Source organism: Ammospiza nelsoni, chromosome 9, assembly GCF_027579445.1.
Source record: "Ammospiza nelsoni isolate bAmmNel1 chromosome 9, bAmmNel1.pri, whole genome shotgun sequence".
Lineage (NCBI taxonomy): Eukaryota > Metazoa > Chordata > Aves > Passeriformes > Passerellidae > Ammospiza > Ammospiza nelsoni.
The window spans coordinates 24928549-24951311 of record NC_080641.1 but is presented as its reverse complement, the minus strand read 5'-3'; the positions used below and the strand labels follow the sequence as shown (position 1 = coordinate 24951311).

At 41.6% G+C, this 22763-nt stretch overlaps 1 protein-coding gene across 1 annotated transcript in view; it reads left to right on the top strand.

Moving 5' to 3' along the window:
* Positions 1-22763, top strand: part of ST6GALNAC5 (ST6 N-acetylgalactosaminide alpha-2,6-sialyltransferase 5) — a 67187-nt gene that overhangs the window by 40708 nt on the left and 3716 nt on the right. The window contains exons 3-4 of the mRNA XM_059478073.1: positions 12081-12490; positions 17213-17320. Of these exons, the coding sequence (XP_059334056.1) occupies positions 12081-12490; positions 17213-17320 (518 nt within the window). The remainder of the gene's footprint in view (positions 1-12080; positions 12491-17212; positions 17321-22763) is intronic.

Here is a 22763-nt window from a genome sequence, read left to right as displayed (position 1 = left end):
GAAGATTTGATTTCAAATTTTGTAATCATTATACATCATTTATTTTCACATAGATTACAGGTTCATCTGTAAAGTGACACAATTTCACCCCAGAGCTCTTTGAATATTCAACTTTTCACTTTAACTCTTTTGGATATGCTTCTGACACTTCCAACTTTGTTGATTTACTAGTAATTAGTAGGGTTCCATGACAGATGTATTGTAGCCTTCCAAGGAGTGATGAATCAGACATGTGGCTATGAAGAAATGGTTCCCTAAGACTTTTATTTAATACAGAAACCCAGAGATAGATCCTGTGAATCGCTTTGGTGTGTAAAGCAGGACTTAACCCAGTTAAAGCTCTACTCCTAAACCTAAATTTAAAGTTTCAGTTAAAAAAAATCTTTGCTTAGCTGCTGACTAACCCTGAAAGCACATAAATGAGCTTTGCTGTTTCCTCATTTGAATTTCAAGAGAACTGGATGCCTACATTTGTTTTTTTGTGTCTGCCAAAATCTTTGCCCGCTTCCCGTGTAAGGCAGCTCAGGAGCTGAAAATGAGAATTTCTTTCTCCCAAATGCTCTGCCAGGTTTGGCAGGCCCAGCCTGCATTACCACAGCCACCAATGCCCTTCCACAGCTGGAAGGGACGATGCCATCTACCCCCAGGAGCTGTTTCTTCAGATCACTCTGGGCTGGAGGGTAGCTCACACTTGGTGTGGGGATTCTGCACGTGTTCCAGTTTCTGGGGTTATGTTATTTTGTTCCTGTCTCAAAGGTAATATCCGGTTATGCTTCTGGGATAGAGATTGATTCTTTTTGGAAAAGGTGAATGTTCAAAAATAATCTAGTTGCGACAGGCCAAATGTTTTTGCATTAACAAGCTTTCTTTTGAAAATACGTTGGTTTTAGGTGCTCTCCCAGGTGTCTGTTGACACCTAATTAAAAAAAAAAATCTTATTTCTGATTTGAAGCCATCCACATGCTAAATAAATATACAATGAACTAAAATAAACTGTTTTAATAACTTATTTTTTAATTAAATTCAAATGCAGCATCCTTTGCAGTCTGTTAAAGCAAACATAACCCCCAGCACATTTAGCATGTTAAAAAGAAGATTTTTGCTGTGTTCACAATATTACACAGTAATTAAAAAGGAAACCAGCTAAGCCTTTGGAACCTGTCCCCTTCTCTAAAATGTAATTAATTTCTGTTTAATTATAATAGTAGGGCTGTAGCGTGATTATTATTTTTGAGGGGTAGAAATCCTGCACTGTTGCTTTTTTTTCTGAGTGAGTGTTTCTGGAAGCAGAACACAGGACAGAAAGGGAAGGATTTGAACCTCACTCCAGCTGTAATTAAGTGCTGACACATCAGTGGAGTTTGGCTGCATTTCTTCAAATGTGGGTTTCCAGGACAGAGGCTCCTCCCGGCTCTGCTGTGCTGTGCTGGCAGGAGCTGGCCTTTCTCCTGGGAGGATGCTGCTTTTCTCCTCACTTGTGCAAATCTGGGCTGACACAGAGCAGGCACTGCCCTGCCCAAGGTGAAATTCCCACTTTGTCCACCCTGGTTTTCAGAATGTCAGGTTGCCAGCTGTCCTCGGTGGCATTCCTTTGTCAGCGCTTTGGGCTCTCCTGGGCTCCCGGTGCCTGTGACTGAGCCAGGATTGTGCTCTCGTGCCATCTCCTGGCAGACTGTCCCCCTGTGCCCTGTCCTGTGCAGATGTGTTTGTCCCTGTGTGCCAGCTGGGTGAGATCAGTGTCAGGGCTGGGGTGGCCTCCAGTGGGTTCTGGGGGCTCAGCAATGCCAGTGCAGGCACAGGGACAGTGCCCAGGGCCCTGCTGAGGCTGCTCCAGCCTGGGGGCTGGCACCTTCACCTGCACAGGGCATGCACAGCAAGGTGGGCACAACTCAGGGATCTGAGGGTGTGCCAGGAGTGAGAAGCAGCAGGACTGTGGGCATGTGGGCAGCAGATTGACATACAAAAGGCTGTTGACGCTCCAGTGTTTCTCCCTTACAAGAAGACAATGTCCTGCCCTCTGTCCCAGCAGTTGAAATTGTGGCTCTAGAGAGATGGGTGAGCATTGTTTGGGGCAGTAAAGCTGGAAAGATGAATTTTCATGTCCAGTGCAGAAAAACTGCTTTACAATATGCCTATTGTTCTGAGGAAACTGACAGAAGTTCATTCACATGAAAGAAGAATCCTGGGCTGCAGCCAGGTGTGGTGCAGAGCCCTGAAAAGCCAGCATTGGTTATAGAATTTAAAACTTCCTGCTGACAGGTTATCAATTAGATGTCAAGGCATCAGTAATGGTGACTTTTAAACAATGAAAGACTGAGAGGTACTTTGTGAAATGTATAACTTCTTGGTTGTGCCGCCATGTTCTCCTTGTCATTCTTCCATCACCACTACCACTGTTACCCATCTTATCATAGCAATGTGGGCTGAATTTTATGTGCATTCAGTGTTACTAAAGACAGCAGTGCTGGATATGTGCATCCACCTATCTTTTCTTTTTGTTCCTGCCTTCTTTTGATTTCTCTTTGCCTCCTGTTCTGATTGTGAAATGGATCCACGGAGTGATCCAGTGAAACACACTCCACCCCCCAACCCAGGAAGAATTGAGTAGGAATTGTTCAATGCCACTGTCAGGTAAAATGCACTTAAATGACACACACATCACATCCCAGGAGTACAGTTTAGGACTTATTATGTAGAATAAAAAGCAGATAAAGTGTATAAAGCACTCAGAAATCCCCTGTGACTCTGGAACTCCACATTGCACCTCTTTGTAGGAAGGTTTTGTTTCTGCTGCTGGTCACAAAGAGGTGATTCCTTTTTTCTTAATTTTTGTAGTATCTGTTTTAAACCAACCTCCTGCATTCTCTCTGGCACACCTTCCTACACTTCATATTCCTTGACCAAATGCATTAGGTAGCTGTGATTTTAAGTTCCATCATTTTGGCAGTTTCAGATCAGTTACATCTTTCAGTAAGGAATATTACTGAAGAGTGTTAAATAAGTGCCTGGGAATCATGCTTGGGGTAAACATAAATAAAAGCATTTGTGGGCCACAGCCACAAGCCAGTGCCCTAAACATCTGTGAAATACACAGATCTAAAATAGACTTTACTTCCAGCAAGGTTAGCCCCTGCTCTTGCCCTGTAATTAGCTGGCTTGCTATCAACTCTTCCCTGGCTCTGTTTTTTAAGGGCTCCCTTTTCTCATTTTTCCTGCAGCCCAGGGTACCTTCCTCTGGGGGAGACCTTCCTTTCTGTCCAGCCACCCTTTTTCAGTGGTTCCTCCAGAGATTCCAGTTAACCTCATCCTTTTCATCCCCACAGAACACTCTGCTGTGAACTGAAGAGCACCTCTTTGGAGCAGCAATGCCAATGTTGGCAGACTCTTGTCTGCCAGCTCTTGTCCTTGATTGTCTAATTAACCCTCACTGGCAGGTTCATTTCAGTGCTAAATATTTCCATCTACAAAGTGTTTAATTTCATATTAACCTGCATGCAGACAAATAGACTCAATACAAACATCCTGATTGGATGTGTTTGTTTTTAGCTCCTGATCAGGACTGTGGTAATAGTGAACAAGTGGAGAGACATATTTTGAATGCTTGAGACCTTTTAACAAAACTCCCAAAACTGAAAGAGCTGACCCCTGATTTAAAACATTTATTTTTCAAATGCAGTTGTCCAAAATCAGTTAAAATTGTAGTGACACATAGTTGCAGATACACAAATGTTTATATGCCTGTCTTCAAGATGTTTTCTTGCATCTGGTTTTTGTTCAAAACTAAATATACAAATACTTTAGCACAAAACATTCTCTCTTTTTCTTTTCTACATATGTGCATGGGAGAAATTTGCAGTGTGTTTCTGCAACCTGTCACTCCCAAGTTGAATGGATGTTTTGGCCACTTCAGCTGCCAGTACCTGTTTCCAGCATCTGTCTTTGGTGTCAATATGCCAGTGATTTTGGAGGCTGCCTTGGGATCCTGCTGTGGAGGTGGTACAACTTTGTGTATTATTGAATCTGATACATCCTCAGAAAAACATTTTAAATTCAGATTCAGTATCTTCTGGGGCATGGTAGGGGGGGGATAGGGTTTAAATCTGCTTTCTTTAATTCTGTTCTCTAGTTTCTGGTGTGCTAAGTCAGAGGGAGAGAAGTAAGAGGATATAGAACAGCCTGGTTTACATAAAACAGGCTGATGAAGATTACATGGAGCTACCACATGAGAATGAAAAGACCACGAGGCTGAATATTTTTGACAGATTTTGAAGGAAAGACATTTGAATAAAATTTTTGAACAAAGGCCTTTCAAAAGAATAAGGAGCATTATTTTTTATTTCACTCTACTTCAACCAGGTAGAGAAATACAAGACAAAATATATTTTAGAAAAATTCTCTGTGGGGGCAGTGACTTTCTAATTAGAGATTTGGTCTTATATTTCATCTGGCCTGTTCTAGGGGCTCTGCATGCTGTGCTAAGTGCTGTTAAAACTGGATACCATTGGAAAGGCTTGCTTTGTCCTTGCAGTGCCCATCCCATTATTGCCTTGTAGAGATAATAGTTGTAGTGAGAGTTGAGATTCATTTGGATGAACCAGATAGTGCTACAGAAAGAAAAAATGCTTGAATTTGAAAACTTAGGTACAAACTTTAAAGATCAGTGATGCTTGGCTTTAGAGCTGGGTTAGATAAGAAAGGGGAGCCTGTGAAGCTTGAAGCTCAAAAAATATCCTGCATAGCCATGACAGGTGCAGAGAGAGCATATGAGGGCATACTCACATGAAGTATTTAAACTGGAAAGAACTGCCAAAACATACCAAAGCAAAGCAGAGAAGTTGATGTGAAAACATTCTGAAGCAAAAATCCAAACTGTCCAATACTTTTCCCAAAGATCATTATAATTTCTGTTTTTCTGACACTTCAGTGATAACAATTTGCATAGTTAAGACACCATGCCTGTGGCTCTGTTTCATTATAGTGCAAGCACTTTAGCTGCAGAACAAAAGTAAAGCAGTTTGATGTAATATGGATGTCTATTTGCACTCCTTTTAAGATAAACATTAGGCAATAACCATTTCTTTAGAGCCTGTGTATTGTTCATATGATACTCTCTCTTGTATAACAGTTCATGTTCATCAACATGATACATTCTTGCCTGATTTTCCAGTTCTGCCTTTCACTGAGGATATTCTTTTCTTTCTCTGATTGCTTTTTCTTCTGAGACCATTACTCTAGTTGATAGCTTCAGGTTATCATTGTATCCTATCTCCCTCTCCAATAAGCCTATGATTGATACTAATCTTCCTCATGGGACACATTTATAGGTTTCAGGATGGAAACTACTCTCTAAATCTTAGCTTTATATGTGCTGACAATTTGCAAGGTTGCACCTTATATTCACTTCAGGTGGCTTAGGGGAAAACACCAGCACCTGGTAATCATGCTTCTAAAATAAGAAGAGAAATGTGCCCCATATACCAAAAGTTACCCCGTTGTTCATCTCCTGTGCTGCTGCTCCTGCTCGTGGATTTTATGTAACCAGAAAGGGCTCAGTTCCTGTAGGTGGTCAACGTCCTGTAACCAGACTCATGCCTTTTCTTTCCAGAGAGAGAAACCATATTTTAATTAATCTAATGGAAGCTTTGACTAGCAGGCAGGCCCTGAAAAGGAGTTAATGTGCCGGAAAACACTTCACACAAGCAGAAGACTCTTCATTGACTAATGTGCTTAACAGGACTTTTTCTAAGGAAATTGCTCCACTGAAAGCTTTGTGAAGTGCATTTCTTGGGTTTTTTCCCTCTTCATAATATAGCTGCATGTTCTGAAATTTAATTAGATTTAAGGACCATTTCAAAATAGGATTATTATGTTTTTCCTACAGGTTTTGCAGATGCCCCTCAGTAGGGTATCATGGCAAAAAAAAAAAAAAAAGAATTCCCTGGCAGAATACAACATAAGGTGCTGTGATCCCTAGTGTGAGGAGTGCATGTGCTGGAGTTTGGCAATTTCACTGTCTTATCCAGTATCTGAAGGCAGAGTCCAGTTATATAACTATCTCAGAGGAGTCAATGGGAAATTACAATGCTAATGTTTCCACAATATTTGCATATTCAAGCTCCACAGCCCAAGGAACAAAGAGAAGTAATAAGAAATTCAGTTGTTTTATCTTTTATCTTTTTAAACAGACGTGCATTTATCTCTATGAGCAGACTTGCCAGACCTTTTTTGAATTGCAAACTTTCACTGCAAATGCTTGTTATTTGGATTTGCATAAGGATTAACAATGTTGGGCAAGTGGTATCTCCTAACCCTTTCTGTTTACTTGTGTGATATCAGTCACTGGGATATAGTTTTGAAGGCAGTCAGTGCTTTTAGTTCAGTGGATAATGCAGTTTGTTTTCATGGTAAATTCTCTAATGTTGCAAAAGTGTACTTCAGCAATAATTATAAATGTATTTGCTCAGAGGATTTTTTCCCCCTCTTTGACACCATTCTGTACCTGCATAAGGTGCTCTTATCTAGCATAATGGCTAAAGAATCAAAATTTATGAAACTTGAGGGTTCAGTCTGAGCTGGCATGCAGAGTGTAGAAATTAAGCTACACTCCCTCTATGAATACACATGTGAAAATGTCATGGTCAAAGCAAAATAATCTTTTTGATCCAAACTAGGCACCACAAAATCAAAACGTACAGGGACTTTAAAAGGGAATTTACCTCAGCAAGTTGAACTTGAAAACTCTTCTCATGCTTTTGGTGTTTTAGTTTGGGTTTTTTGCTCCACCTTTTTATACACAGAAGTGTATAAATATTCCTGCAATATTCCAATATGCATTTAAATGACTCCTACTGTTCAGAGAAGACTGGCTTGATAGCATCATTTCATAGATGGGACTTGAAAACTAGCAAACTCTTTCAGCTTGTATGTGGTTGGGTTTATTTTGTTGGGGTTTTTGTTTGCTTGTATTTTTTAATTTGTTTCATTTTGGTTTTTTGTTTGTTGTTTGTCTGCTTTTTAATTTTTTATTCCTTTCATGGTATTATGAAAGTACTATTCCATCAATATATTACAAACCAAAAATAATCAGGGAACCTGCATTATTTTCCTGGGATCATGTCTCCCAGAGTCCCTGCATTGTGGAAATCACTTCTGAAGTGCACAGCTGTGCTTCAGTGATGAGACAGCTCGAGCCCCACAGCTCGCTGCATTGGCTCACAGAACACAAGTTACTTGGCAAATGTGAAGCCTCAGTGTTTCTATTCTACTTTAAGGTGGTTGTTGGGAATCTCGCAAAGAAAAGTAGATTTGGCCTTACAGTTTTCAGTCTTTTAGGGAAAATACTAAAGGAGGCACACTGATAGAAACAATACATGTAGCTTGTCATGGGGAATGGACATAATGGCATGAGCAGCTTTACAGTTGGGGCAGTGCAGAATGACAGGGGCTCACCAGAGCTGGAGCATTCAGCTGATTGTGATGTGCCAGCAGTGGCTGGAGCTCCTGCACAGCTTGGAATGTAGTTGTGACAGGACATTGTCCTCCAAGCCTCTGGGAGAGGAGCCCTGGGAAGGAGCAGCCAGCCTGGTAGACCAGTGGTTCCCAGCCAGCAGCTTGTGAGAAACCAAAGAGCTGCTCAAAGCTACAAGAAAGTTAAAAAAATTGAAGCTGCCAGGACAAAATATTGTGTCACTGGCAAAGCCTTAAATATTTAGTGGTTTTGCTGATGATGCAGCAGTCAAGAGCAAGCCATAAGTAACAAATGGCATTGAACATGGTGTGAACTCAGGGTTCATTGGCATCACGTAGGAAATGTCGTTTAAGTTCTGTGCACAAGGCAAGGAACATAAAAGGCAAATATTGAGGTAACATACAGTGAGTGTCACAAGCTGTTGTGCTTAGGCCAGGCACAATGGGCACCACGTGGAGGAGACATGAAACTCCTACCAAAGAAATCGCCTGCTTTGTAACAAAAAGAAAGCAAGGCTGCTCTGGAATAAGGTCACTTTCTCCTGAACCAGTAAGACCGGCTCTTACAGGGTTTATGTGTGCTTTTTCAACCATTAACATACTGAATTCAACTGAATTACTTCAGTTGAACATGGGAACAGATTTGCTTTCCTGTACATCAGTCTTCTTTGTACCAGTGCTTTTACTTGTGCAGTCGGTGTGGGAGCTGTTGCAGAGAGGCTGTTGGTTCAGGGATGCATTTCAGTGGCTGGTTCCCACAGAGAGGAGCAGCTCTGTAGCCCCCAGCCCCAGCTCTGGCACGAGAGAGCTGGCCCACAATAGAGGTGTTGCAGTGCAAGACAAACATTTTGCACTTTGTTTCAAGTGCTTAGTTAAAGGTCATCCATCCAAAACAAATTTGGATATTCTTTAACTTTTCATGGTATCTCTTGTCTCCCAATACACTCTGAAGTCATCTGTGATATTTCCAGATGTATCCATGAGGAATGCTGGTGTTCATGAACTGACACGTGGTCTTTTTCTGCTGAACTCAGTAGTGAGCTGTTCTCACTGCAGGTCGTTTTTTGTTGTTTTGGCTTGGGTTTTTCTGGGAAGGTGGATTTGCTTGTTTGGTTTGATTTGGTTTGTTGTTGTTGTGGCCAGGTCATCATTGCCAAGATAAAATACTCTAGCTTTTATTTATAGAACAGAAATTTTTATGCTACTGACAATGGAGCGATCTGAACCCAGGGGTCTTGAAAGCAGGTCATTAGGACTCAGTATAAGAAAAAGTGTGTTTTATAGTGTCTGTGATTTTACTGGAGAGAGCTGTCTTCTTATCTAAACCTTGGCTTTAAAATCAAGAGACTTCTATAAGCAAAAAAATTTAATTGATTTCATCACAAAGAAAATAATTATATCTGAGAATAACTTATTTTGTATCAGGAATAACATTTTTCAATTTATTCTTCTTGAGCACTTGAGCATTAAAGTGTCTGAAAATAACATTTTTCGATCATTTGACAATGTAGATTTTAAAGTCAATAACAGAGCAAATTGCCTCAAATTGGAAAATACAGAAACAACCATGGCTTTGTTTTTTGTTTCATTAACCAAATCAGGCATTTGTGATAGAGCAGCAGCACTTCTGGGCTAATTTCTGGGAGTGGGAGTTGCCAGGAGTCAGTTTGGCCTGTGGGAATACTTGTAGCTGTGAAAAGCTGCACAAACTCATGGATACAAAGGTGCTGTTACGGGGTTTATCCCATGACAGAGTTCCCCTGCTGCCTTCATTCCCTCGGGATAGCCCATCTATCCTTGAAAAGCACCAGCTGATTTGCCATCTTCTGGGGCTCTGCACTGTGAACTCGTACTGTAACCTCTGTTCTCCCTCTCTCCATGTGTGTCTTGAGATGACTGGAACTGAGAGGTGATTTGGGCAATTTTTTGGACAATACTTGGCTCCTGTGGTGTCCAAGTGCCTGACCTGTGTTGTAGCAGTTGCCATGTGCTCTGCTCTGTCAAAAGGTGCTGTCCATGGAGTTCAGGTACACATGAACTGGGGCTGCTGATTAACAAAGGGTACGTTCAATGTCAGCAGCTTTTACATGCATGATATGTTACACTTCCGAGTAATTAACAAGATGCTATAAAACTCGCCTTCCTCTCACCCTCTCCCTTTTGAAGCAAGGCTCCTGAAATACAACTCATATTTCATGGAGTTTGCTTTCTTTTCACTTTGCTTTTTTTTCCCAAAATATCACTGTAATAATTACTGTAACAGCATTTTCTGTGGAGTTAATGTTCTTCTGGCTTAATGGCCCCTGGTTATTCTCAGGCCATCAACTTTTTCCAGCTGGTCATCAATCCCAAAGAACTGCCTTGTGCTTCCATTATTATTGCTTAAGTAGATGACATTTCTGGTGCCACCGCTGCCTCCCAGTGAGATGATATTACAGCCAATGGCATTTCCCCCCCTTGCTCTCACTGTTGTCAAAGCATTATAAACAGCTGGGGTGAGAATGTTGTGGCTGTTCCCTGTGAATTCCTCTGATAGTTTTTAGGTGCGAGTTTTGTAGACTTCAGCTGAAGGAATCTGAGCGAGGCAACTGAAAATGACTTGCCTGGAGCAGCTACAAGGGCTCAGTCCCCATGCATCATTCAGGAAGTGGCTGGGAATACCTGACTGTTCCACTCTAAAGACTATTTCCCAGAAGGAACATGTTTCAACAAGATCTGGGACAGATGTTCTGGGGCGTGTTAATGTTCATTAGGTAGCCTCAGACCCCTCCCCAAGTTTCCTCAGCTCTGCTCCCTTGTTTCCTAACAAGGGATGGCTTTTTTAAAAGAAGAAGGAAGTTGGAGCTCAGTAGGCCAGAAACCAGCAGAGATTGTTTAGGTGAAAATGCCTTGCTATGTGGATATTCAAACCTGTGTGAGTTAACATTGCTGCTGACTACATTTCCTTTAACCTCATTAACACCTTGTCTTGCTTTCCCAAGCATGGTGGTGGAGCAGCTAGTTCACCTTAGAGCCTTTCACTAGGTAATTTATCAAAGTGGCAGACGAAAGCTTAAAGGAAAATGCACGTAAATACTACATTAGGAACCTTGGCTCACAAAGGCATGAACATTTTCACCCATACCATTAGCTCTGGATTATAGTCCACAGATGTGAAAGGGATGTTTATTGGGGGAGATGGAAATACAAGGCTTACTGGGAGAATCACTGTGCAGATTGTATACTTTTTCTTACTTTTTCTTTAATTAAAAAGCATTAAGCATTCATGAGCTAGTCTCACAGAATAAAAGAATCTCAGACTGTAACTGTAACCACTTAATACCTTCAAAATTAAAAACTAGTTACTACAGTAAAACACACTTATTAAGTACTCAGGGCCAAAGCATTTTCAAATAGGGGCCTGAGATTGTGTCAGATCTACATCATGCATCCTTTTCAGCTTTACAGTTTTAAGCTGTGCCTCACTGCAGACTGATGTAGTCATTGGATACCTGTATATGAGTAGATCAGAATGATCGAGCAGCTGCAGTTCAGTCTCTGTGCCCGAGGTTTATCTGATGGTTTTGGTTTGTTTTTTTTTGTTAGGCTGGTTTGGGTTTTTTTTCAGGGGGTGGGTGGGCACTGTTGTTTGTTTGGTTTGTTGCTGTTGTTTGTTGTTTTTCAAAGACACTAAGATGTACACCAAGTGCAAGATATTATTTCCTGGAGGGCTACCAAGGCACACCCTCAAACAGTTTTTATTTACCTCACAGTTTATTGTATTCTTGTTAGAAAGTAGCACTTTGGGAATACTGTTAACCCTTGCACCTTTTAGTTCTCATGCTGAGCAGTAGATAGTGACATACTCCTCTATAATTGATACCTGTGGTGGTGGCATACTTCAGTAACATGATTTATCATGCATTTTCATTTTCATGAAAGCTTGTTTTACTCTTCTGCTTCCATTAGGTCAGCACTCACTGAACAGGCACCTCCCATTCCATTTTACTGAGTAACTTTCAAACATGACCTGACAAGGTAGCAAAAGTTCAGTGCACTAACTCACTGTCATGTAGAATACACACAGACATTACTGACCAGCTCTGACTGTTGAACCATAAAGGAGGTACGAGAGCACTGCAGTGCTTGTGGCACAACTTGCAAATAGCAGGGAAGCACTGGGCCAGGGTATCAATCTCTTTTTGTAGCAAAATGTCCTGACCCCAGGGTTGAACACAGGAACTTAGGAAGACTTAGGATTTATTATTTCCCAAAAAAAAAAAAAAGGAAATGGAAAAATAAAAAATACTGTAATTATAGCTGTTATAGCAAGTGGAGGAAGGACAATCCTAAGCAGTTGGGAAGAGTAGAGAGGCTGTTGTTATTTGTGTTTGTGAAGCAGCAGTGGAAAGGAGGATTTACACAATGGGCTTAGCTCCACAGAGGAACTCTAAGGGCTGTCCCCATATTCCCCCCAGACACGTACAGGTGACGGGTCCCCAGCTACTTGGGCAGACTGCAGGGAGAGATTGCACCTTGCTCTGAGGTTTTTGCTGTGAAATACACCATGAAGGTGTAAAGCAGAGCTGTGCAGGGACAGGGAGATGCCTGCAGCTGACTGTGTGTCTTTGCAGCCGCTGAGGATGCACTGCAGGAGCTGCGCGCTGGTCACCAGCTCAGGACAGCTCCTGGGGAGCCGGCAGGGCCGCAGGATCGACGAGAGCGAGTGCGTGATCCGCATGAACGACGCGCCCACGCGCGGCTACGGCAACGACGTGGGCAACAAAACCAGCCTGCGGGTCATCGCGCACTCCAGCATCCAGAGGATCCTCCGCAACCGCAACGAACTCTTAAACATGAGCCACGGCGCCGTGTTCATCTTCTGGGGCCCCAGCAGCTACATGAGGAGAGATGGCAAAGGCCTGGTGTACAATAACCTGCAGCTGATGAACCAGATACTGCCTCAGTTAAAGGTGTACATGATTTCTCGCCACAAGATGCTTCAGTTTGATGACCTTTTTAAACGGGAGACTGGAAAAGACAGGTGAGAACTTCCCTGGGTACACCTAGGGGATGTCACAGAGTAGTAAAATAATGCAGTTTATATATACCAATTTCAGATCTGCTCAGAGGGACAATCCTGCCCATTAAATCCTCTGCCTCGTGAGTTGTAATGTGGCATGACATGCCAAATAACATCACTGATAACATAAGTAAAAAATACACATCAAAATGATTTGTATGGAGCACTGCCTCATCAGTCTAGAATACCAGAGTCTGCATGTAATGTTTATGGAGTCAAGGAGGCAGGAACTATTTAAATCTCACTTTAGGGTAATATACATTAAAGTTTTTTCCACTGACTCTGAAAAATTAGAATGGATAGGTTATGTTTTCTTATAGAGGAAATGCCACCATCCAGTGAATTATAATAGCTGTTTATTGAATTTAAGCATTTTTGGAACATTGCAGCTGTAAAGCTTCTTGTAAAACAAATAAACATTAGTCATACATTAGGTGCTTCAGAACAGTTCATCTTACATTTGCAACTGGAAAATGGAAAGTTATTATGATAGTTACATCTTTATGAGACTGTTTATGAGACTTGTAGGCTGATCTTCAAATCAAATTTGTAGTAAGTGACCCACTGCAGTACTTGAATATTTTCAGATATAATGTTTGAAAATGGGCATTCAAACTAAAGACTTCCCAGAATGAAAGACATTTATTTTTAATGAAGTTCTGATTTTTTTTACTTATTAAATATGCTGCTGTAAAAATGGCACAGGGTCCCCACTTAGATACAAATGAAGAGTAGGTTTATTGTGTAGTAACTCACAGTCAGATGTTCTACCTTACAAATACAAAACATACACACCAAAGCTTGAACAGGGATTGATCTTGTCATGGTCTCGAGCACAGATCTCATTTTCTGGGCTACATGAAAAAGGCAGAACCAGTGTTAGAGGAAACTGTTGTACCCTCTTAGCTGAAGGCAATGTTTGCTTGGCATTTGCTGCCTTTGTCACACCCCACATGGTTGGCTTGCAGAGGTCTGTTCAGTTATAGCAGATCTGAGTTTATAGCTGATTCAGGCTCAAACCAGAGCACAGAGTAACTTGGTCAGTTTTGTAACATTAAATTGTAACATTAAAGATTCTTCTCTTCATCTTCCAACTGGTGTATTTGGGTCTCTGCCAGAACAAGAAGGAAGGATAACAAGAGGAGATACCCTGCCAGTTGTGATGTGTTTGTCTTTTCCAGAGTAAAGCAGAGTGAGAAGGTGAATTAAGCATTTGAGCTCTTCAAGCAATGTGCAGAGGGTTATCTGTATGCTCAGTATTTACAAAGGCATGCAAGCCAACAAACTGCACTGTAACCTGGCCACCATGAGCCCCAGGGGGAGGCCCTGGACACAAGGAATGCACGCTGCCAGCTCCTTTCCTGGACTGTGCTTTTGGTGATCCAGGGCAGGATCACGTGCTGTTCCCAGTTCTGAGGAACAGCTTCCCTTCCTGCTTCACTCTCAGAACTTCAGTTCTGCCATGGGCAGCCAGGGTCCCCTTCCTTCCCTGACATTGCCAGCATCCTGTTCTTTTCTTGACACATGCTGTGCAATTTCAGGCAAGCTGCTCTTTCTGGTTCTGCATCACCCATCCAGAGCCAGAGGCCTGTAGTGAGTGTGATGGAAGCATTTCTTTTTCTGCACAGGCACCAGGCTCACGTCCTGAAATATTCTCAAGGCATTTGAGCCATTAATGACATTGTAACAAGTTTATAGTGAACTCAGTCATGGGCACCCGGAACTCTCAGAGTGAATCAAGGGCACGCAGATGCCAGCAAAAGTCAGCCTGAGGAACAGGCCCTGTTGGTTTTAATAAACTGCAGGCTCTGCTCTGAATGAACCACTCCTTTAGAGGGCACAGACAGCATACTTGAAGGGCTAAGAAGATTATAACAGGAGATGAAAATAAATGAATAAGCTGCACAGAAGAAAGGGAAAATGAAAAGAAACATGGATAGGAAATAATTTGTGGGGGCAGGAGCAGAACATTGTAAGGCCCAGAATGCTGCTGCTCCCTGGAGGGTTTCTGCTGAACTCTTGACATTCGTGCCTACAAAAAAATAAATGAGGGAGAGAGAAGCATGATTGCAAGGTTGCAAGAATCAGACTATTAATTTCCATCTTGAAAATGATGAGAAGAAAGGTAATTGGATGTATTGTGTTTTTTGGAAAAAAATTATTTTGAAATTAAGAAAAACCTTCAGAAAACATTGCCAGTTAAATAGCATGGTGAAAGACAAAGGCTGCAGAGCAATACATTTGGCATTATAAAGCAACTGTACTTGAAAATAACTTTATAATTGAATAAGGGTACATTAAAAAAATACGATTCAGAACCAATATTATAGTAATTAGATAAAAGCAGCATAAATGAAATAACTGCAGGAAGAGTATTTCCAAAGAGATTATAAATGAGATTCTGGTGGAGCAGAAAGGCCTTTAATTGTAATTTAGTGTGCACTACAGAATTATCAGCACAGTGTGTTAGTTCATCATATAAGAGAATATCTGATAATTTCCCCTAATAAGCACATGACAGTTCTTCATATTCTCTCATTACTGCTGATTAGGTATAAAAATAGTATTCTTTTGTTGGACTCTTGCTTAGATCTTTTAGGAAATGCAAGACACTGTAACCCTGTTTCTGTGTTGCTGTCCTTACAGACATGGTATTTAAAGAGGGCAGAGAGGTACTTGAATGAATTTTTGAATCTTTATTTGATTATTCAGCTTCTAAGCCAGTTTAGTTATATTCAGTTGTTTTCCTGTTTCTGGAAAACACTAAATGACAGCCTAAGTGTGTGTAAGCAGAAAGGAAGCTAACCCAGAAAATAAAGCAGAGAGCCTAGCTGAGTGTCCTGCCCTGGGCAAAGCTTTGGTCGTGTCTGGCTGCAATGGCTCCCTTGGTTTTGGAATGTAAGTGTTGGGCACCTGGAACAGCAGACTTGTGCAAGCTCCAAAGCACTCTTAGCCTGAACATGTTCCTGAATTATCTAGCGATTCAGAGCTCAGGTGGCAGAGAAACAAATTTTTTCGGCTTTTCCCTACCATTCTTTTTCCTAATTATTTTGAGCCAAAATTTCTCACTGTTGTATATTTTTGATATGCCTGAAGGCCTCCACTGAGCTTATGACCCAGCTCTGACATTGTGACAAACTGCACCACCCCCTCCAAGCTTCAGTGCACAGTCAGAAAATAAATAAGGCCCCATAATTTGAAATAATGAGATGCTTATAACATGTCATTCTCCAAATGCTAGCTTAGCTTGAAAGTCTGGTGTGTCAGGAGCAGTAAAAATGTGTGTTTCGGGAGTTTAAACATTACCAGGTAATCCAGTAAGGACAGGACAAATTACCTAGGCTCCTCAGCATCCTCCAGGCATAGTTAGTCAAAGAATTCCCTTATGTTTAGAAGTGTCTTTTTAAGCAGTTGGCACAGACACCACCACATTTTTTTTTTTTTTCCTTGTGGTAGTCTGATTCCCTGAGGAAATGGGAAACCTTGGTACAAGGCATTCCTCAATCTGACAGTGCTCAAAACATCTCCTCCTACTGCCCTGTAGGTGACCTACTTGGAACCAGCTTGTTTAGCATTAGCTTGGAAGCTGTGTGGTGGCTCCTGTCAGCTGAATTAGATGTTAGTGATTGCTGGCACTTGCTCGCAGTGGCTTTTGTGGCCTCAGGTCCCTGTTTCCAAGAGTGTTCCACATCCTGCTATCACTGGGTAAACTGTAAAAGATGGCCTTGGAACTTGGGCCAGGACCTGGGATTCCCTGGTGACTTCTCTGAAGAGAATCCCATGTTTTCTGCTGTGCTTTTTTGGGGGGCTGTGACCAAGTTTCACAGGTATCTGGCAGATGCAGGTGTGAGGGAATGGGATTAATGTAGGTCCTACATTAATATATTCAGGTAGAGTGCCCAGGCCTTCCCAGAGCCTGCACTTGCTCCCCTGGTGCCTCAGCTTTAGTAGGAGATGAAGGGAGAGCCTGTCACTGTGACAGGCAGTCAGCAGGGATCTGAGGACTATTTGGGCTGCAGATAACACAAGCCTCAACTTCTTCCTGTGGGACTTTCCTAGCTGGGTGAGGAGCCATTAGGGAGAATTCCTGTTTATTCTTTAATAGCATTTTAAAGGAGACCTTTGAGTGAACCTTTGCAGATAAGAACCTGTGATAGAGCAAAATTTAAACACAACTTTTAAATCCCTTACATCTGTGAGCAGTTACAGGCTGGTATCTCCTACTTTGCCTAATTAATACTGGGATCAGTTGAGCTTCTTTTAAAGCCATGTCCCAGCCTGCAGTGAAGGCAGGAGAGATGCTGTCCTAGGGGCTCCCTGCCAGCGCTCTCATTCCCATTGTCAGGCTCCCCTCGGGCAGGGATGGCACCTGGGGTGGCTCCTAGGATGATTTCCCAGGCTGGGAGCTTCTAGAAACCAAGTCAGAAGGTCAGCTAAATATTAATGTTGCTGTGCTTAAAATTAATTACAGTGAGGAAAGTTCCTGCCCAGGGTTCCACTGACAGGAGGCACCAAAAAATCATTAAAAGGTGGATGAGCAAAGGAGTCTTGGTTACCCAGTTTTCAAAGCCTTTTACAAGAATGAAGAAAATGCTGAGAAATTGCTTCTGAATGAATGAATAAATAAATAAATCTCGAGAATTATTTGCCAGCTTAGAAACTTAATTATGTTTTTGCTTTCAGGAAGATATCTAACACTTGGCTTAGCACGGGCTGGTTCACAATGACTATCGCATTAGAGCTCTGTGACAGGATAAATGTTTATGGGATGGTGCCACCGGATTTCTGCAGGTAGGATTTATTTTAGAACCATTATTAGCCAACAAAGTTAATGTTACAGATAAATATCTGAATCTTTTAATCTTTTTCTTTTGCAACAAGTCTTCAGTCCTTTTAAAGCAATTAATGAGATGCCCCATGATCTCATTCTGAAAACAACAAACAGCATTTAATTATGTTATATAAAATATTTTAAAAATTTGTTTGTACTGTGGGAGAATTAATCCATCTTGTTGCTTTCTTTTAGTCTCTGAATATTTATCAGCTAAAAGTAATGGAATAATTGGCATGAAATTAATCTGAAGAAAGAAGTACGGGAAAACATTACTTTTAATTTGTTTTTCGAGTTCCCCCCAAATTAATAGAGGAACAGTGTTCTCTCAGTGACTAGTTTCTAAATTGAACTTTCTGTGCAACTCAAATTAACATTATTGTACCTCTGTCACACAAATGCCAATCCTGCAGCTTCCTAAATGGTGCCCAGGAACCGTCCCATGAATTTGGCCCCAGAGAATCAGTCCTGTGATCCTGTTCTGGGCATGGCAGGGGCGGGTCACAGGAGGCAGAGGCAGCACAACTGTGCCAGTGGGAGCTGCTGTACACACAACAGCCTGTGCCTTTTTCCAGCCCCCTTCTGCCTCCAGCCATGCTCAGCACCCAGGCCCCAGCTCCTGGTTAAGCTTTTCCCACTGTGGATCAGTGACACAGGGAGAGGCTCCAGAACTTCCAGTGCTAGACCAAAATTGCATTAGCCACAAGGTACCAGTATGAACACAGACAAATTTGTATTACAGCAGCAGTCTTGATGCTGACATAAGTCTCACCTGCCCACCCAGCACTAGCCCAGCACTGAGTGGTTCCTGCCCACAGCTGGTGCTGATCCCATTTGTCCTGCTGGGTGACCTGGGAAGAGCTGGAGCCAGTCTGGAACAAGGCCTCAGTGCAGCATTTCATCACCTGCTCACAAGCCCCTCTCACCAAGAAGTACTTGCTTAAATTTTCTAGTAGTGATCTGTCTCAAGTGTGGTTCATTGGGTAATTCCAGATGCCTTTCAGGGGCAGGGAGGGCAAGGCTGCAGTGCTGGGTCAGTCTCCAAGAATGGGACTGCTTTGACTTTCCTCTGAGCACTTACAGGGATCATTCAGGAATCTGCATTTGTCTTGGGCACGTTGTAGAAATCCCCAAAGAAATCACAGCATAAAATGTCAACACTAAACTCCGCTTTGTGAGAATTTCTACAAATTGTAACAAAATACTGATGATAAATGCTGTGATGTACTGCCAGACTTCAGCATGAATTCTCCAAGGAAAATTGCAAACTAGATCAGATATGCCAGACAACAAATACCTTCCACAGCATCTCGTTCCTCTGTCATCTCAGTTGGCCAACACATACTACTTTAGTTTCTGTAAGTGGCTGGTCTGTCTTACTCCAGAAGGGGCTGTATTCCCATGGCACATGGAAGTAATTCTTAAACTGATGATCTAAAAATACATAAGACAGCATTTTACTGCAAAATAATGAGTAATCCTTACATTTCAGACAAAGTCAGAATAGTTTAGATACATATTATAAAAAGCCAGCTAAACCCTAACAAACTGTTTTGAGAGAGACTAAAAATGTCACTGAGAGCATATGAAAGGCTTTCATAGAATCAATACACTGAAATCAAATGGACTTAAATTATAACACAAGAAAGGCTGTAGATCAGTCCTGCCAGTGAAAGATGTAATTGTTCTTACGGCCTGCATAAAAAAATCCTAACATAAAGGTACACACACCTGGTTTTAAAAAGGGAAAAGGTCATTTCTTAATCAAAGTAATATGAAATGTCTTTACTTCAGCTTGATTCCTCAGGGAATGAAGGGGAAAACTGTAGTTGCCATGCCTGGAAGAAGCTGTCCATGAAGATCTGTGAAAGGAGTTTCTTGCCATAAATATAGTTAACCTTCTTAGCTGGCTCTTCAGCCACTCATTAAGAAGTTAAAACAGTGCTTTCCTTGAAAGAAATCACACAACAGAACAGAATAACAGAAAGAAATATTCTGTAATCGTAAGCCATATTTCCTGGTTTTCAGTCAGACAGAATAAGAATCTACTATTAAAATAAAAAATTCAAAACAAAAAATCCTAACAAAACAACTGAAATGTGTGTGTGCTAGATGTGTGTGTGTGGGTATCCTACTTGCTGTGCAAGTAAAGAATCATTAAGATTGAAAAAAAAAACCACTAAGAAATCTTATTTCTGTTCATAATTAGTATCACCAAATTTATAACTTCAGCAGATAGATACCCATTCATTTTTAAGTATTAATTTCTAGAATAAGTAATGAGTGTGGTGATCACTGTCATGGAACTAAATTAGTGTCACATTTGTAACGTGAAGGACACCTCAAAGGTACCAGGAATCTCATGCTGTTGATTCTGCTACAAATTATTAGCTTAAGATCATTAACCAAACTGCTTTGCACCCGTGCAGGAAAAATAGTTTAGTGCAGGAGTCTGGAGCACAGACTAAAAGATTTGTCTCTATTACTTGCAACAAGGTGTTTTAGATTCATTTTTATTTACTTTCACTGGACACTGAGTTTCATAGCTGAACTGGACTTGGTGTCCTAATTATTATAAATTTCTAGTACTTTACAACAAAACTATAAGTAATTTCAAGCCCCTTTGCTTCCTACAGATTTATGCTGTAGTAAGGGTTAATGGCTTGATATTGCTCTCATGCTGCCTTGTGCCCTCTGTAATAAGATGAAAGCTTGTGCTTCCATGCACATTGCACACATTTCTGTGAAGTGTGCACACCTCTCACTCTTTTGTCCCAAGACAGACAAGCTATACATCTTGCTGTATTTTTTCCAGTGCCCAGGGATCCAATCCAGGCCTTTCCAGATGGGAAGCACTTCCCTCTCAGAACTCCCTTTGGCAGCCCTGCATGAACAGCACTCACTCCTCAACTGGGACATGCTGGATTCTCCTCTTGCCTCCCTTCAGTAGCAGCCTGACAGTGGTGCCAGATACCACAGCAATTCCTGAAGGCACTGCAGGGCTGCTGCTTCCCTTTGTGGGTGCTCAGCAGCAGGGCTGGGAAGGACAAGACAAGCCTTAGTGAGTTTGTAGGAATTCCAGCCCCTGTCTGTGGCATTACGGCAGCAGGGACAGAAAGGCTGGTTCCCTGCAGGTCTCAGGGTACTCCTGTACACAAGGAAAACTCAGGAGGTTAGTGAGATGAACCCTCTTTAACTCTTCTCCTCTTCATGGGCATTCTGGAACTCCCAGAAACTTAAAACTTAATTCTGAGCCTCATTTTAACTAATATGAATAATTTTCATTCCAGTTATTGAACCAGATAATTTTCCTGTAAGAATCCTCATTTGACTGCCAGGTCATTTTTCATGATAATTCACCTGAAAATTGGTATTTGAAATACTTTAGTGTTTTCTTACCTCTCTCTCTCTTCACTTTCAGTTCCTTTAAATCAAATGCAAAGCAGCAGTTGTTGCTGGTTACATTTCCTGGAGCATATGAGAAACTGTAAGCTGTATGTGAGCTAGTCCTGCTCTTTGGTCCATATGCCTCACCTCATTAGCTTAATAACAAAATGCATACATGGTTTGGAAGACAGGACTAATTATGGAGGTCAGGAAAAGAAGATCCTGGGAATAGCAGGCAAAAGATTATCTAGAAATCTTCATGGTCCTGACACAACACCTTGCCCATCACTCAACATATAAATGGCACTTTACTCACACATCAAAATACGAATTATTTTACAAAGTATGTCAGTACCTATAGTTTTAGAGGGTTGATTTAGCATGGCTCTTCATTTCTAAGGAAAGAGGCTGACCAGAATGTGGTATGGGGTGGCCTGATTTCCCTGCCTTTTTTCTTTTGTGTTGTACCTCCAGCTTTTGCTGTAGGTGGATACCATCTGTGGGAAAATGTGCACTCAAGTGGCAAACAGCAGCTGACTGACAGGGGTACAGGCACTTCCACGGGTGCTGTGCTGGCAGGAAGCACAGGATATCTTACAGAGGAACTTCCAGAGATTCCTCCCAGCTGTGCTATTAATATGCATGCGGAGTCTGACAAAATACTGATTAATGTCCAGTATCAGTCAGTGATAAAACAGCATCTGTTTTAATGTTAATAAATGAGGTGGCAAGCAATTTCCTTATAGAAATTACTCATGCATTTCATTCGCTGGTGACACAAGCTAATTGCAGAGTTAGAAGATAACACAGTGCAGTTAATTTGGGTTATGGTGTACTCAAGCCAGAATTCAAATCCAAAGCTTACCAGCATGCAATCTGGGGGAATCCAGAGGTCCCATAAAATGAGAAGGCCCTCCATATGTAAATACCCTTCAGAATTTCAAATCTAAAAGCTTTTGGAATTTAGCCTTAAAACCTCAGTCAGCTGCAGAGTATTCCTAGAGAGGTCTGCAGCCAGCAGCCCCCATTCCTGCCCTGATCTCAGCCCCAGCTCAGCCAGCAGAGCTGCACACAAGGCCTGAGCCCCACAGGCTGCCTGCACTGAGCTCCTGCCCCTCTCACCTGCCAGGCCCTGTGCACCAGGTGCCTCTGGGCTGGTTCTGGTGGCATGGTGCACAGGATGCAGCGACCTGGTACAGCCTGCCAGGAGCTAAGGACATCCACTTAGGACACACTGGTGTTAGTTCAGAGCCTTCCATGGAATGTGGAATCCCTGGCTTCAAAACCACCTTGCCTGGAGGGACCTGCAGCCTGAGAGGGTCACCTTGCCCTTTAACTGGGGCTGCATATTTCCCAAGTCTGTTGGACATATGATTTCAACTTTACTAATCCTAACTTTAAAGCAGTAAATTTATACCAAGCAAAACAGGTTGAGGACTCAAGAACAAAATCCAGCTTTAGTGCAAGAAGGAGGAGCAGTCTGTGTGAAGGGCAGAGGCCTATTTGTTTAGTAGTTCTTAACAAAAACACATCACATGAAAATGTATCCTATTAGATTTATAGTAACCATACAAATTATTCATTTAAGTGACAATAAGAGGTCCAATGTATCAAAAAAGTGAAAAATTAATTGAAGATTGAGTTCTAATAGTTGTAGTTTAGAAATAATAAATTTCTACATGAAGGGCAGCTTTAGATTACAAATGCATTTTCTGTAGGTGAGGTGATGAAGGATTTTGTTTCACTCTTATGTATTCCAGTGAGAATATATTTAATAAGTTTAGAATCCATCTTATTCTAGAAATGTAATTTTATTGTTGTTCTGGTCTTGTAAGATTGATCACCACGTTGTGTTACAAGGAAGGCAGACTGATCGAATTAAAACGTTAATCTAAGGCACAAATGGGAAGCAGCAGCAATATCATACATTACTCTGCATATACAATATGGATAATGGTAAAATAAGAAAAATTAGAAAATTGCGTAGGTGACAGAATTACACAGTAAAAATAATGA